This window comes from Diachasma alloeum, unplaced genomic scaffold, assembly GCF_001412515.2.
Source record: "Diachasma alloeum isolate Michigan unplaced genomic scaffold, Dall2.0 Dall_scaffold_00300, whole genome shotgun sequence".
NCBI lineage: Eukaryota > Metazoa > Arthropoda > Insecta > Hymenoptera > Braconidae > Diachasma > Diachasma alloeum.
In genome coordinates, this window is record NW_021680439.1 from 1,609,392 (window position 1) to 1,627,123 (window position 17,732).

Consider the following 17,732-nt stretch of genomic DNA (forward strand, 5'->3'; position numbering starts at 1 on the left):
TCTCTTGATGTCCTCCCCCTCCCAAATTTGTTAATTTAACAGTTTGAGATATATTTGTCAATTTTTTTATGACTACTGAAAATTTTCGATATCTGTTTGCTTGTTTTTTGTTGGGGTTCATTGTCACATCAACAACCAGGTTATTAGTTATTAGAATTAGACGGCTTTGACCTCTTCCTTGACGTTAGAAGCTCACGAACATTTCCTCTGTAAGTTGTAGGCTACAATGTGATGACAGTGTTTCAACTGAATGATCAGAATGCAATCACAAATGATGGTGAAAATCGCCTGTAGCCAGTTAAGTTCTCAAGACACGCGAAACTGTTGGTTGTTTTGTTGTACATGATTCCAACATGCTTAATTCTATTTCTCTCCATATTTTAACGTTTTTATTTCAAACATTCTCAATAATATCCTTATATTATTTGATTTGACTAAATTAAATAATCCAGAAATAATTCGCCGGTGTCAGGTTTTGAACCCGAGACCTCTGGCTCTGTAAAATTTCCAATAATTCATGACAAAAAAACTAACTGAATAAATTTCAAAAAGTACTTTTGATTCATGAGTCATTTATTATACTAAGATGAAAAAATAATTCCAACGAAACGATGTAATGAACATGGAATATACAAATTACTATAATAAATTATGTTCCTAATGTCTTAATTATTAATGTCATTTATTCATTAAAGTAATGGATGTTAACTGATTATGAGGCAACTTCTTCAGTAGCTCCCTCGAATTCCAATTTGACTTGGCACTCCTCAGGTAAGCCCTCTACGTCGACTTCAGATTCAGGTGCATTCAACATGTTGAGAGTGACCTCAGCTGATTTGCTCATCATGGCTTGATTCGCAGTGGAATTCGCCTGATTCTGCTGCTTCTGCACATTCTGGGGTGTAGCCTGCCCCGGCTGTTGGGATACCTGTCTTATTGGTACTCCAGCCTCCTCGAAAGCTTTTTTCTTCAGCGTTGTCCGTATCTGTGTGCTACGGAAAATAAAAGAGACAAGCTCGGATTTAATTTGCTTGACAGGCTGACGCAGAAAATTGAGGAACACTCATTCATGTTTGATTATAAAACACTTACACCGTTCTCCCCTTGATGTGCTCACTTATTTTGTTCAGATCTTCACTGAATGTCTTTACTGAGTGACGGAGCATCTCAATTTCCTCGTCAGTCCATTTACTGTGATAATGTTAATGTTCTTAGAATTGTTTTATGGATTTTAAATTGAGAAAGTACAATTTGAGAATGAAAAATTTTGATGGGAGAATTCATCAAGGAAAAAATGTAACAAATGTTCTAGATCAGTAGAACTTTCTAGAAATGTTTGATTTTCAGTATGTGAATTATTATTATTTGGTGTGAGGAATGAAGGTGGAGGGGAATCGTGAAACGTATTATAAAGTATATATTTTACTTCAATTATACATTACTATCATTTGATTTCAAGTTGAAACCACAATGACCAAAAAATTTCATGATGATAAGATAGTGAAAAGAATTGAAGAATAAAGAAGCCCTGATGAGGGCCTCCCTGGAGTGGGCTAGAATCACGAAAGTCACAAGGGTCGCAAAAAAAAAGGAGTCGCTAAGGTCACGAGCGTCATAAGGGTGACACTGCCTTCGTTGTATATGTTTTTGAATGGAAATATTTTATTGAAGATTTTGACTGAATTTTGCGAATTTTTTCCAAAAAAACATTAGTCAAAAAGAATCTTCAACAAAAAAATTTTCATTAAAATTGAGTTTTAGTGTTTTGAGGTTTTAAATATAATCATTGAATTAAAATGTGGGAATGTGAGTCCATGAATTGGTATCTCAAGTACATGAAGCTTTATGGAAATGTTTGTCCTATTTTTTCCTATTTACTAAAGATGAAAGAAACGTGAAATTGTTTTATATCGAAATATCTCGAAACTGCCTGACCGCTAATCCTCAATTTTCATTGGTCAATGAATCACGTGAAGTAGTCGCTGAAAAAAATCCCCGGTATTTTCAAATTCTTCAAATGGCAAAAAATTTTTCTGCGTCATATTTTTCATTTTTTCATGTGTGAAGTTTATCTTTATATCAAAAAACATATCTAAATTGCCTAATTGTTGATCATGAGAAAAAACATGGTATTTCTAAATTTTTTTAACCCACAAATTATTCTTCACTTCCCGAATTTTAATTTTTTCATATTTATCATACGCACAAATGATCAATTCTTGCTTCTCATATTTTCATACATAAATTCTGAACTCTACAAAATTCATGAAAATTCTTCGGTTTCCCAAATAATTCGAGAAAAATCTTTGAAGAGCTACGGTTATCTGGAAAACTGGAATTTTCCGAAGAATTCGAGAAATTTTTTCAGTTTTCTGGGAAGTCAATTCATAACGCTTCCCTCATTTTTCAACAATTACAGATTTTAATCAGATTATTTTTGAAAGTAAAAAAAAAGAAGTAGTCGAAGATTAAAAATGATTCATTGGTGTTTCACTCTTCATTCTCTTAATTCTCTTCAAGTCATTATCAATATTTATAAAACATCTATGAGTATATGAAGTTTAATAAATTCGATTTCATTTTCACAACAAAAAGATAAGCGCGCGCACAGATCTAGTATTTTTAAAAATAAGGATTGAAATGCTCATATCCGAAAAACTAATGGAGAGGGAATTTTGTCTTTATTTTTCCCGTATTCCCGAGGAACAATGGAACGAAAAACATATGTCAAATAGCGGTGCCAAAGGAATCGTAATCTTTCCCCAAACTGTAAAAGATACTTGAATATTCTTAATGGAAAACGATTCATCTAGGGTAAATAGGGAAATTACCGGAGGGGGGTTAGTTTCTGGACGATTTCAACTTACACTGAATATTCCATAAATAAAGTGAAAACTGTACTGATTTTTTCACCTTGCAATAACATTACTCGTGTATAATCATGTGATCAATTATTTTTTCTATTGATCGACATTTAACAAATGAAAAAAAATATGTCCCAGTCGTCCAGAAATTGGGGGTGTCAGCTGTATTCAACTATTTCTTAATTTAATTATTCTTTGTTTTGTTATTTTCACCTCAAATAATTTTTTTCTGCTAATTAAAACATTCTTGAAGGTATGGAAGCCATCATATCGACATCTCCTCATAGAACAAAGGTACTTCATGTTTCTTTCTAAGACAAGGGTATCTCAAAATTTCCGCTAAGATTAGGGTATCTCAAAAAATATGTGAAAGCTTGTTATTCATATCCATTTCTAAGTCTCATAGAGCTCGCAAATCATTTAATTTCTCTTCCAATGTGAACTATTTCATGTTATTTGTACTTTTTGATGCATCCATATTATTTATATAGCTGTCAAGAGAAGGAAAACATGAGATTTCAGACGATTTTTCATATGAATTGTGACATACTCTAGTCTTAACATGAATTTTGAAATACCCTTGTTTTATTACGAAACGTCAATATCCCCGTTTAGGTGATTTTTTTATTTTAGATCCTACCACGAAATTCAAATTTCCCTTAATGTAGCTCTACCCTTACGGTAAATTCAAAGATTATTGAAAACTGCAAAAACATGGCAGGAAACTCGATTAGATTTGGAATTCTAATTTTTTTCTCAATTCAATTATCGTTTTGGTTTTTCAAAGAAGAAATGTTTAAAAATCAGGATTTAACCCAGTGTCTTATGTGAAAATCAACATTTCCCTTGTAATCAAAGATTAAAATCTGATTTTTTTTTTCATTAGATGTGAAAAAATGAAAAAATTCTTGACACCTCATGAAAAATAATCCACCGTTTTGCAAACAAGTTTTATTATTTAGTTATGAGGGAAATGTTTGAAAAAATATAAATATTTTGCGAAATTTAATTTAGATAACACTGACTGGGTATGAATTTTTTCAAATTTTTTTCATGCAATTTAGTTGAAAAATTAAAAAACTGAAAATATCCAAAAGTACAGCGTAGCCCGGCCGAAGGGTAGAGCTACTTTAACCGTCCAACAATTGGCCTGTTCATCCTAATTCGAAAAATCCCGCCCAAATCCGCCACACACCGGCAGCTACAATGGCGTGTCGATCCTCGACCTCCCATTGGCGGTACGACTCGAGTATAAACATAGATCAACATAAACAAATGGTCCTTTCCCGATTATTCAATTGATGAATTCGAAAAACCAACTTTTTCAAATTACTCACCCTGCAGGAGAATCTGTGGTGGGATGGAGTTGCATAGTGAGTTCTCCTAGCTTGTTAAACGCCGCGCCGGCGGCAGTAAATATTTCCCCAACCTGAAAAATCCGAAAAATCACCACGAGATGAGAAAAAAATGAACAAGAAAAAAACGTTGAAAATTTTGTATCTCAGTAATTCCTACAACTAGTTAATTTCACTCAATGCTTCATAAATTTTCGAGCAACTCTAGGATGTAAACAGAAGATAACCTTTTTCCCACTCCCAGGATCCATCTTTGCTGGCCTCTGAACGTGAAATAAAGGCGGGCATTTGGGGTGACACGTGACCCGAGGACCCAGGAAGTGTGAAAATGGTGGGGGGTAGGGATGATTCAGGTGCAGAAAGGTAAGCGTATCTATAAAAAAATTCGTAAAGGGCCTTCTCTACTTACCTTGCTCGCTGAGTTCATGACAATAACTTTGTTGTTGTTAACGACAGCGGCGGATTGGTGGACGCAGTCACAGAGTTGCCACATTAACAATCGATTCCTTCCCCTCAGAAAAAATTCATTACAATATTTGAAAACTATTAGTTGCTGCTAAGAAAACTGGGGAGTACGCGATAACTGGAGGGATGTGGGAAAAATTGTTCAACTTGAACTCAGAAACTGAGGATTTTACGTACTTTTACACGTTCCTTATGGTGGCAGGTAGACTACCGGTCTGCCCATGCACTTCTGCCATCTCGCGTCACTGCCTCGTTCTAGCCTCGACCTTAGCGAACGCCGAATCACCTTGGATTTTTTTTTCGAATGAGATTGCGCCGAGATGTCGAGATCGAGCAGAATAATCATTCACGCACCTTTGGTTCGATTGAATCTTAAAATCGAGCCAGGGACGATGGGCCGTGACGCGTGTAGCGAATCTCAAAGGAACTGAGGAGATATGAAAATTATTCGAGGGCAAGATCTTAATTTTTTTGCTGCCAAGTGGATAATCGGTTGGTTTGATGCCTTTTTAATTTTACCTGGAAATTATGGAGAATATTATGAAACGTCATGACATGATGTTTTTAGGAATAATCCGTGTGTATGTGGATAAACGGAGAAAAATTCAACTAGAAAATTAGCATGCTAACATCTTTTTGGCAAACCAAGCTGGAACCCAGTTTCTGCCGTTTGCGTATAAAAAATTATCGGAAATAATGCGATAATATACGAGAATTTCTCGAAAAATTTCGATGTTAAATAACTTTTCGAATGAAATAGCAAAAATCGTATGTGTGCAGATTTTAGGAAAATTTTTCATAAAATTTCACAAAAGAAGAAGCGAAGTGATTGCTAAAATACTGATATTTTGCCCCATGATTAGTATTGTTTGGGCACACGGCAGTCGAAGTTTTTTTTCCCATTGAAACATTCTCAGAAAACTTTTCCCTGACGAATTTTTCCCCTCACTCATTTTTCCCATACTGAATTTTTACCCCATTGAAAGATTGCCGGAATTTTTTTTCCCGTCCATTATTCCTCGGCGAATTCGTCTCTTTAAAATTAGTTGTCCATGCAGATTTTTTTTCATGTGGAATTTTGCTTGGAGTTTTTTTTTGAAAATGGTAATTGAATTTTCGTTCTCTAAGAGGGGAAAAACTGAAAAAGTTCATGACAAAAGTCGTTTTTTTTCATTCGCGATTGTTTAGTCAATTCGTTGTTTACTAACCAATATTGATATGTAAATTTTGAATAATAGATGTTACATTGAATAAAAATGAATTGATGCTATGTTAAAATATGCGACTGATTTAATATTTTCCAGTAGGGAAATTTCACATGTTTTTTTTTCTTGGTGACGTGAAACTGCTCTGGGAATAAATTTTTCAGAGGAAAAATTTCCGGGGGATTTTTTAGAGGGGAAAAAATTCAGGCACCTAAGCGCACTTCTAGGCCGAATTTCGGCTTGGCCGATCCATTAGTTTTCAACACAACAATTTCATTAAGAAATAAATAATAACCGTTTTCTAGTCCACTAAATTGAATTTATTTGATGTAAAGTCCGCATAATGGTAATTGACATTTTCCAAGATTGTGCCCAGAAAAATGGTTTATTTGAATCAAATACAAACTTTATCTAAATGGTACCAAATAACGTTTTTTTCAAATAAATGTGTCTCGACTATTAATCAATCTTTATTTGATCCAAATAGATTCCTTCTTTATACCAAATGAACAGTCTTCTTATATTAAGAAAATTTCTTTATTTGAATGAAATAAATTTTTTCTTTGAACTAAATAAATATTTATTTGAATTTACTTGAATTTTTTTTACAGAACTATATTAATAATTTATTATAGATTTGAGATGGTAATAAACTCGGAAAAAATAGAATGAAAAACATGCAATAATTATTAGGGGCTGTGCATACATCACGTAAGACATTTAGGGAGAGGGGGGAGGGAGAAGAAATTTCTGTTCCATGGTTTCACTATCCTGGAGACGATGGTGAAAGAAGTCCGTATATACTGGAATGAAAAATGTAATAAAAAAATTGGATCAGATTGATTCTAGAGAGCTTAAATCGTCTAGATTTCACGTTTCCTGGATTAGGTTCATACGATCTTTTTCCACTTAATTGGCCTGAAACACCCAAAATCGTCACTACGACTTTTTGCCACATAGCCCCCGAATATTGTTGAAACATACTTTTGAAATTCTTCCACAAAATACATGAAAATGTGATATTCTTAAATTAAGAAAACTATTTATTTGAAAAAATAAATTGTCCAATCGGTTTTAAAAAATCATTTATTTGCAATAACTAAATTGTTTGTTTAATGTAATTGAATCCTTTTTCTTGGACGAAGTAAACAAATTTATTCACTTGCAACACAAATATTCTTGAAATAAGTAAATAATTTCAAATAAAGATGTTTTTTCAATTTATTTTTTTATAGTCGCAACAATAACGAGATTCTTAGCGATTTGGTTTTGCTTAATAATTCATTATATTAGATGGTGCATTTTTATTAGTTTGAGTAGTTTCAATATTTTTTCAGCATTTTTTCGTCACATTTAGTATTTTGTCTATAGTTTCTCTGTTAGTTTCATGCTCCATCTGATGTTTGCATATTTAGGGTAGTTCGTTAAAATGCGGTTCGCTGTCATAATTTCTCTGCAGTCTTGGAAATGAAGATTTTTATTTAATTAAAAAAAAACATTTTTCTGGGTGTGATATAGGAAGTTGCAGGAGGAGGAAGAGGATTCGAGCTCTTGTGATATTCCGCGATGGAATTTTGAATGGAACAAATTGGGTGAGCAGTTCTGGCAATATGTAACATTTTGTAAAAAAGTTGTTTTGGAATTATTGCGGTAATCAACTTCACAAGCTGCAATGTGCAGAAACCTTTCTCCCGCAAGTTCTCTTAGCGCCAAAATAGGTGTTCTATGACATTCCATTTCGAAATGACTCAATCCCAAGATAATTGGATGATTAAGAAAGATGTCGTGCCTGTCTTGTTAGGTCTTGAAACTTTAGTATAAAATTTGAACATCCTTTGATTAACAATGTTGGTGATTAAAAATTATGCCTGTCTCATCTATCATTTAAACTCAATGTGACACTATGTCACCGTATGTTTTGCACACAAATTAATCTCTGATACTTATTCAAGATCAGTACGATGTGAGTCATCATATTTTACTAATTATGGAAGCATCTTCAAAACGAATGACTTTGAGATGAAGTGTTGACCATACTTTTTTGTGGAGTCTTTTCTGAGCTACAAAAAGTCTCTTGACGTTGTGCTCCAAGATAACTCGTTCCTGAGATGATTTCATAATCAACACAGATACCGTATTTAACTTATAACAAGGTCGATAAAATTCTTATTTGTTTTTCTCAATCGTTGAAAACCCCTTCAAAAGTCTGAAAAAAATTGTAGCCGGGATTTTTCTTCGATAAATATTACGAAAATGATATTTAACTTCACGACCAGAAATGAGAATGTTATTTGTAACGACTTCGAAAATTAAATGTGGAAATGTCATAATATTTCCATGTTCCATGACCTCTAGAAGTTCTTCAGATGTTTTTAGAGAATGTCTATGTGTGGAAAGTATAATTAAGAATCGATTAGTTTGTGGAGACGGCCGTTTCAGAGGTTTGTTAGACATTCATATAAAACTTGTGAAAAAATCTCAAATCGTGACAATTTCATAGAACTAGGACATAGCGCGGGCTTCGCGTGCGTTTTATTTTTCATGGATGCCAGAATCGTAAAACCTTACCGTTTCTCACTTTTATTAATTTTCATTGAAAAATGAGTGGTTTCAAAAAGTTTTTCACAGTGAGAATTTAATTGTTGAATAATTTATTCGGAATGGTTAAAATCCTCTTTATCTTCTTCGTTTCTCTTTTGCTTTTTGCGTTCTTTTTGCTTCCGAACGGAAGCCTTGTTTAATTTTAGGGATGTATCATGGACTATATACATATATACTATCCTATATATATTTTTTTACAGAACTGTATTAATCTTTCTGCAGTTGAAAAAAATTAAAGTATAAAAAACATATATATAGCATATATTATATGATTTATACATATATACTATGTTATACATTTTTATTACAGTAAGAAATTAATTTTTCTTTTTTTACAATTACTGTAAAAAAAAGATGACAGTACATTAAAAAATATACATAGACATCAAAATACATTATTTAATAAGCGGAATAGAGGCTTCAAAAATCGTTACACTGGATTTTCTAAAAGTGGAATCCAAAGGAATGTAATCGATGGCTCTTCATGTAACTTGACGCTGCACTGTTAAAAAAATTTGACCCGAAATTCTAACAAAAATATTGAAATTTTTATTTACACCTAGTGTGGTAAAATTACAACACTTTCTTTCAGGTATCGTATAAGAATTTTTTCCAACAAAAGATGAATATTCGCATACAAAAATATTGTAAAATTACCACACGGGAAAAGGAACTTTATCATTTCGTCTTGTAAATTTACTATACTCACCTGCCGTAATTTTACAATACATTATACCGAGGTTATCAGAATTTTACAGCATCAAACTATTGTTATTTTCTCATACTGAAATTCCAATTTTACCACTTTTTTCCGATAATTTCCGTGTAAATTTGCATGGTAAAAATAGTACAGTTTCATCCGGATATTCTCATGGATGTTTTTTTTGGATCAATTTTGGAATGTGAATGATGAAACAAAAATAATTTTATATTATAATTTTCATGGGAATTTATTGCAAGACTATATATTTATTTTTATATTTAATTCCATTCTATTCGTGTTCTAGAACATTCACTTGAATTTTGAATCATATGCATGTTAGATGTTCATGATTAGATGTTGAATGAAATCGTCACGGCAGTAGTTGCTCAGTTATGTATATGGAACTTCCAGGATTTGCGTTCTTTTCTAATGTACAAAAAAAAGGGATTGGTCGGGAAGTTATCGGTTCATGCCGTAATGGGTCACACCCTCTTCAGCCCACCCCCAACCAACACACCCATAATGGGAGCGAGCGTAACAAGCGACTAACAACCTACCTAAATTTTTACTAATTATGTGCGTATCTCGGAATCAAACTATTTTTTAACACGAAGAGAATATGGAAGTAAAAATTACTATGTGAGCATAATAATCGAGGACCATACCGGAAAAACTTTAAAATTTGATGCATTTTAGCCGAATGTTTGCGATGGGAAATTCATTTTTAACGATTTAACATAGTAATTCTTGCTGTTAAAAACGCTTTTTTCACCAATTGTTGCCATTGAACGACGAGAAATTACTCAAATCGTATACATTTTTACTATTTTAATTGTTTTTTCTTTGCGATTTAAAATTTTGGAAACAGGGGGGGGGAATATTTTTTAACCGACGAATTAAAAAATCACGTTTATTCTCCTAAATTGTACTAGAGTCTATTCAAATTTTACTTTTGTGCTACCATGTTCTACTATACCGATTCTCAATTTTTACTATGTTTAGGAGTAATTTTTCATCCAGCACGTCGTAGTTTTTCATTTGTTCTCAAATTATAGTACATTAGAGTATAAGGGCACAAATTTCGTTTTCGTGAGAAGACCCGGTAAACCGCGATTCTAACCTCGCTTCGCTCGGTTTGATCGCAATTTATGGGCCTTCTGACGAAAAATGGCATTCATCACACGGTCCAAAATAACTATTTCGACGAATGTGAAGTTTACAGGCCGAGCCGAAGGCGAGGTCTGTATTCACATTCGTTGAAAATGAAGTTTATGCCCGAGTGGTCTACGCTGCATGAAGCGCAGCGTGCGATAAACTCGACTTGTTGCACAGCGTGCCATAAATTATGTTAAATACTAAATTTTCGACTGCGGTGGGGATCGTCCCGCATTCTGTTTCTCATATTAATAATTATTATGTTCCCAAAGTAACAAATCATTTTTAATTCTATCCGTGAAGAAAGTATCAAGTTACTATATTTTGATGTGAGTTTAGAAGAGCAGGTTTTTATTTCGGGGAGGTTCGTAGCACTTGTTGGAGACAAGTATCGGACCACTTTCTTCATCACAATGGCCGTGCACAACGCATCACTTCGAACATAGGTCTCGCATAGCCTTTAAAGATGGCTTTTGTGCCTTTTAGCTCTACGATGAAAAAATAATTTCATATCGAACAAGCGCTGGTACGTTTTACCACTCCACTATTGACTCATAAACAGGACATGTTCTTAATTCAACAATTTTCATTTCTATAGAAAATTAATCAGTCATTCGGGAAATCGAAAGACAGAAAATCAGGATCAAATAATAATGATATATCAGTAGTGAAGTGGTCAATCGGTTTAAGTCGACTTAGCTCCCAGTTGAGTTTTTGTTGAATAATTCGGAATTTAAGAAAGATAGCGAAATTTTTGAAAGATCTTTTTCAATAGTCTTCATTTTTTTTACAAAAAAGATTTTTATGAAAATTTTGCCAACTCCTTTAGAATTTGAAATATTCATCGGGAACTGGCGCTAGGATGGAATTGACTGAGACCGTTTAACCACTTCACTACTGATATTCATGGCTATAATTGGGAAAATAAACATACAATTATTATGAAATAGATTTTATTGAATACAAAAATTTGATTTTACAATTCTTTTCTCTCGAAAATGAGAATTTTCCTGCCCCAATTATTATCCCCAGTGGTGATAATCTGGTGAAAGCCGTGCTTTTCCCCACAAACAATCCTCTCTACATGTTTTTCCATCTCTCCAGTCAACTTCAACTTATTTATAAGTGGAAAGTCCTCTTCACCGCTCCGCCTCATTCTCCGCGATGCGTTCCTATAGCACTTCCATGGTTGCGGTTCTATCACAAGCACTTTTGTCACTTTACAAATGTCCTCCAAAAACTTCACGAGCCCTTCATCTCCATGATTAAGATGAATCCACATCGTAATTGAAAAACAGAAGACGACATCAAATTCTGTCCTCTTCAGCTTCTTCAAGTAATCAGATAACACCATTTCTCTGTCTTCAGAGAAAAAATCGAGACACTCGAAATTTATGGAGGGATTGGAGCAAGTTTCACGCGCTCTTTCGATTAAAATGGGATCCAGGTCAATTCCGAGTACTTGAACATCAGTTTCGATTGGTAATTGTTCTTTAAGAACTTTGTGGAGTTCGATTGTCAATTCCTAGAAATAAACGAGAATATTTGTTGACATTTTTTCATCAACATATCCATGAAATAAAAATCACTAGAGAAATGGTAAAATAGTTCGAGTCGACATATGAGATCGTAAACTGTGAATTTAGTAACTTTACCTGAAACGATCAAATGAAGCTTTCGATGACGAGTTACGTTCAAGTAGGAATAAATAAAATAAAAAGTTCTGATTTTCGACTACAGGAGTAGAGAAGCATTTCACTGGAGAAACAATAGCCAAAGTACTTGCACAGAGAGAAATATTCAGTAAAAATTACGGAACTCACAATTCACTCACCGATTACGGAATCAATTCAGAAAATTTAAGTGCCGGTATCGTAATTTTTCACAGGAAATTAAGATAAAAATTCCGGAACGTTCCGGAAAAATTCCGTGACAGTTCCCTAAAATTTCCTACAACCGCATTTCACTCTGAAATTACGGAAAAGATATGTAATTTTTACTGAATATTTCTCTCCGTATGGATATTCTTAAAATAAGAGCAATCGAAAGGGATAAAATTCTGGAATAATTGAGCATTCATTTATAATTCAATATTAATTGAGTCAAGACTTCAGGTGGTATACTTTGAATAACAAAGGATTTATAAACATGACTGAATGAATTTGAGAAGCAGAAAAATAATCAATTCAAGAACGAGAACGTTTTTACGCCCCACGGAGAAAAAAATTTAAGAAAAATTACTGTGCCACCACGGTAAAATAGTTTCATTTCGACGGACCCGAAAAAATTCCCGTACCAGCATTGGAAATTTCTGCCTTGGACTTCAGGAATTTTTTTCTCCGTGCAAGAACCCAAGTTCTGAATTCTAGAATCAAACTGCTTTCAGAGTTTATTAATGTTTATATGTCCCCGCTAATCAATCTAAACCCCTTACTTGTGCCAAAAAAATTGTTCGTTAATCAAAGGCTTTTTTGTGCCAAACATGCGAAGCATGCGCCGAGATTGAAAATTTTTATTGCAAAAAAAAAATTTAGTTTTTTAGAATAATTTTCATTTTCTGTGCAAGCAAGAAATGTATTTTCTAGCGCTATACTTCTTCATTGTTCGTCTCTCCCGTACGTATATTTCACATAGCAAATGCTCATTTTATATGATGCGAGGGATAGTAGTTTGTTATTTCGGCTATTCAATAATCACAGACAAAAAATTAATTTTTAAATAAAATAATAATAATGATATGACAGCAACCTTGTAACTTAGGGACAAAATATTTCATGATACTTCTTCTCATATCTAAATAAAAATGTGAAAATACGAAATATTCCTTGAAACTTCACTCCATTAAAAATATTTTTATTTATTTATTCATTTGTTTATTCAAGTGAAGACAACCGAAGCCAATTACAGGACTCTTAAATGGTGTGGAAATAATAAACGCATCGCAGTTTATATATTCGCACTAGGTAATAAATGTAAGAATTATAATACAGTCCAGGTTAACATAAATGTCAAGCAGCAAAGAGGATCAAAATAGTGAACATGACAAAGAAAGTGGAAAGGTCGTAATAGTTGGATATGACATTAATAATTTATCCTGAAAAGGCACCGTCTTGTATGAATGATCCGCCGAAAGCAGTGCAATTATTCATGTTTGAGACTTTCAAATTCGAACCAAGCAATTATTTTTTTGGTAATTTTCAACTAACGATTTTATTGGCCCAAACAACACTTGTTTGTGAACCTGTTCGTTTTTCTCTCAGTGTAGGAGGCACGCAGAAATTCCAAAATCACCACGTCAATCCCTTATTCAATGAAAACTCAATTCCCCGCACAGAAGCAGGTGCGTGCAGGAGCGTGTTTCCCATTTCTCAAAAACCTGAATCTTTGTAAACAAATACTCTCCAATTTCCTTCGAGACCTTTCACTTCACTTATTTCCAAAAACAGGGAAGACCCGTCTGCCATCTATCTCCTTCCCCATCATTGTCAAGTGCTTCCCCATTTATTTATACCCCGAAAATTATCCGGCTCTCCAGACGCATTCCGGCACGCTCTGCGACGCGTGCGTGTCTCAAAACTCCAAAAGACTCATCTCCGAAAAACCCCAAACGAAATAAAATAACAGAGTCAGAGAAAGGCCCAATAACTCATGAGGTCTAAATTTACCGAAAGGCGTCTCGTTTTCCCTTTTTCCCCCGCCCTTTAATTCCATCCCAAACGTCCGGCAGCTGCTTCCGCGTGTGGTAGAGCTACACATACATTCAAAAACACCCACGGTAACTTACCCCAGCATTGCAGCCGACGTCTAGAGCACTGTATTTCCGGTCGCTGTTTCTCAACTGCCACACGCCTCGCGGAAGTTGTCGCACACGCTCGTCAGCAGGATGAAACTTGTAGTAATTTATGAAATTTCCGTGACGACTAGTCCCTGGCTCTCGGTCTTCGTCCTTTTTACCTTCCGCCATTCTTCTATTCTATTCTCATCTGTCTGTTCTCTTCGCAAACGACACAGCATGAGCTAGACACTGCTCTAGTACCTGACACCTTAAATATGTTCTAATGGATAGCGAAGCCAAATTTCCCAGAAACTCTACAATGAGAGAAAAACGACAGAGTTCTCAAACAAGTCTTACTTGTGCCAAAAGAATTGTTTCTTTTAAATTATCAAAAAACGACTTGTTGTGATACCTGCCTCAAAAGTGCACTTTTCGAAACGATTTAGTGTGCGTAAAGCGGTTGTTTTCCGCACGGCGTGCATAAAGTTCACAAAAACTATCACAGGTAGTTTGGAATGGTAGCCTCACTACCGTTCCAAACAATGAAGTCGGTAGGTAGCACAAAAAATGGATGTGTTACACGTGCGTGTGAAAAAGTGGAACTTTACGCACTAGTAATATAATATACTCTTTTTATGCCAACAGTAGTTTCAAATAAATTGTATTCTATTCACTACTTCTTTATTATTCGAACTCCCATACGTATTTTGCTCACGAAAAATGTTCATTTTATGCGAAACAAGGGACAATAGTTTTTCATTTTGGCTGCTCGGTAATCACGGACAAGAAATGAATCCTTAAATGAAATAATAATAATGATATGATAGGAATCTAGTAGACACAAAATATTTCTCATATAAATATGATATTTTTCCTGAGAAGGCACTGTCTTTCTTTTTTAAACAATTTCTTTTGTAGCAATTTTCAACTAACGATTTTGTTAGTCGAAACAAGACTTGTTTAAGAACTTGTTCGTTTATCTCTCAGTGTAGGCAAATTATCTAAACGTGAACTGCATTTTTGCTTCCGAATGGAAGCATTGTAATCGCTCAAATTTAAATTTCGGATTTTTTGTGTTATATCAACCCATTATGATCCAAAAAGTCCGAATATGCTATTTTTAGACCCTCTCGGCATGTATGCATGCGACAAACTTTTCCTTCAATTGTTCGATAATAAATGGAGGTAATTGAATCTTTTCAAATGTAATTCAAAGGTATTATTGAGCCTTATACATCAACATGAATTGAAATTTCATTCATACATTATATTTTTCAATTTTGGATTTTAAAAAATCGGTTGTCCTAGCATAACTCAAAAAAAAAAATCTGAATTCATTGAATGATGGCTTTAAAAAATTCTTTGAATGTCTCTTTGAACGAGTTGGAAGATGGAGGCGATAGCTGTAATCGTTGTTTTGATTTTTAGAGTAATTTAAAAATTTTTTTTCAACAATTACAATTCCGAGAATATCTTTGAATATCATGCTCAAAATTCATTCAATGGTAGCTGAAAATATTAATTTCAAATTCATTCCATGATATAGATAACCTCATTCTTCCATTCGATTTATAAAGGAATGTCGGAAATGATTCTCATAGCATTCAAAAGTTGTTGATTTTCCATCTTTTGGAAAATTTACTTCCATGGATTATTTAAATAAAAAAAAAGAAATGTTATGAATTGATCCAATTACCATTAAAACAACCTACTGCGATTTTACTTTCATCGAATAAATCGGTGATATAGATATATATTATTTCATATTTGAAATTTCCTCAAATAACACGAAAAAATAAAACTAAATTAAAAATATGACACAATTGATTAAAGAAGAAATTTCATTGAATTTCAGAAAATGATATGAAACGATGAATTATATACTATAGAAGCAGATGATATGCAAAATGATCATTCAGAAGCATATTGCTAATTTATTAGCAAAAAAAACTATACTAAATTAATACACCAGCAATTTCCCACTTGTTTACAATTAATCCACAATGAAACAACAAACACGAGTCAATTGAAAATATTTTTTGGATTCAACTCAGGCGAATGGCCCAGTACTTGACTCTCTCCCAGTAGTTAAACTTTCTTGAACACTCAACGTATTTCCTGACTCCTGTAAATTATTATTTAATACCACACTTTGGAAGTCCATTAACAGAATTCTTTTTTGCCCATCAAAAGTTATGACGTTCCATCTACACGTTTAGCTACTGGGACATTCACCTCACCTTAATGTACAAATAATACGAAATAATCAGCTGTGAAGTCTTTACGGGTAATAACAGTGTAGTGTTAACTGTTCGGATACCCCCCGATTTCAGATGACCCGGCTTCTAACTCGTATTTGACAGCAACCTAACCTGTCAGAATATCCACACGATATCTTTTTAGTTTATTGATGAATGAGGGAAAAACCGTTCCTATTAATACCTATTTTTGAAAATGATCTGTCTTTTTTTATTCTTCGTTCTTATTTTTCTCTAATATTACTATCATCGGTGGTTGTTTACCTGTCAGAAAGTGGGCCTGAAGGGTGTCAGTTACCGGCACCAAAAGGGACTCGACGTTCCATCGAGTATCAGATTGCACAGTATACAAAAGATTTTCTTTACATATATATGAAATATTATCTTTTCGTTAACTATGAAAATAAAAAAATAAAAATGTAAATAAAAGGAAAACTAAATGATTATTTCGAACGATTTAGTACTAAAAAAAATCTTCTCCTTGTGTCAGTAACTGGGGCAATACAAAAATGACAAAGAATTGGAAATTACAAAAACTAATTTTCGTTGAGATGGTAGCAAGGGGGAAGGAAAGAGCACGTGGTTTCAACTTTGTTGCGACAACACAGCATTGAGCCGTTATGCTGTGGCATTCAGAAGTGCTCAGAGGCTGGTGCCCTCTGGGAGTCACTCGAATACTCACTTTTATTGCGACAGAACACCTTGCAACGAAGGAGAAGCGAAAAGGGGGGAAATGGGGGTGAGAGAGATGGAGAGAATTTGCCAAGAGCGGAAGGATAATTCGCTAGTGTCCGCGACCCAGATTACGTCTGGCCTTCGATGACGGTCCTTGGGGTCACGGTGAACTTTAGAAATCGTTGAGATCTTTACTGAGATCGCGGGATTTGCCAATGACCCACAGGAACAGGATCTCAATTTATCTCATCCTCTTTGATTGATTTATTCTATTGGAAAACGGAGGGATACATTGGAAATTCTTTCGCGGGTTAGTTTCGGTCTTTCTTCGTGATGGGCATTGTAGGAAGATTGGAGCGGGGAAATACAGCACGGGGATTCACCGTGCAATGGTGTGGAGTTGAATAATTCAGTGATTCACTGATTCTTAACAACATAATGTTCATACTGAAAAACAGTTTACCCGAAGAGAAATGTTCAGTAAAAATTACGGAACTCACAATTCGCTCACCGATTATGGAATCGACTCAGAAAATTTAAGTGACGGTACCGTAATTTTTCACAGGAGATTCAGGTAAAAATTACGGAACGATCAGGAAAAATTCCGCGACAGTTCCGTAAAATTTCCTACAACTACATTTCGCTCCGAAATTACGGAAAAGATACGTCATTTTTA

General features: G+C 34.2%; 2 protein-coding genes across 7 annotated transcripts; both read right to left on the minus strand.

The window, feature by feature from the left end:
* Nucleotides 1-552: 552 nt before the first annotated feature.
* On the minus strand, nt 553-4,920 carry LOC107039452 (chromatin complexes subunit BAP18). 3 transcript variants are annotated; one of them, XM_015259061.1, is made up of 5 exons: nt 4,862-4,920; nt 4,629-4,731; nt 4,202-4,293; nt 1,093-1,191; nt 553-992 (listed from the first exon to the last, which is right to left on the minus strand). In XM_015259061.1, the coding sequence occupies exons 2-5, from the start codon at nt 4,710-4,712 to the stop codon at nt 713-715; spliced, it is 555 nt and encodes a 184-aa protein (XP_015114547.1). In that variant the 5' UTR covers nt 4,713-4,731; nt 4,862-4,920; the 3' UTR covers nt 553-712. The 3 variants fall into 3 exon arrangements, with proteins under 3 accessions (XP_015114547.1, XP_015114548.1, XP_015114549.1); XM_015259062.1 differs by lacking the exons at nt 4,629-4,731; nt 4,862-4,920 and adding an exon at nt 4,447-4,521; XM_015259063.1 differs by lacking the exon at nt 1,093-1,191 and having other exon boundaries at nt 4,629-4,912.
* Nucleotides 4,921-11,324: 6,404 nt separating this feature from the next.
* Nucleotides 11,325-16,984, minus strand: LOC107039451 (RNA 5'-monophosphate methyltransferase). Of its 4 annotated transcripts, XM_015259058.1 has the most exons (4): nt 16,646-16,984; nt 16,364-16,495; nt 14,133-14,391; nt 11,325-11,873 (listed from the first exon to the last, which is right to left on the minus strand). In XM_015259058.1, the coding sequence occupies exons 3-4, from the start codon at nt 14,310-14,312 to the stop codon at nt 11,325-11,327; spliced, it is 729 nt and encodes a 242-aa protein (XP_015114544.1). In that variant the 5' UTR covers nt 14,313-14,391; nt 16,364-16,495; nt 16,646-16,984. The 4 variants fall into 4 exon arrangements, with proteins under 4 accessions (XP_015114544.1, XP_015114546.1, XP_015114543.1 ...); XM_015259060.1 differs by lacking the exon at nt 16,364-16,495 and having other exon boundaries at nt 14,133-14,342; XM_015259057.1 differs by lacking the exon at nt 16,364-16,495.
* Between the last annotated feature and the right edge of the window lie 748 nt (nt 16,985-17,732).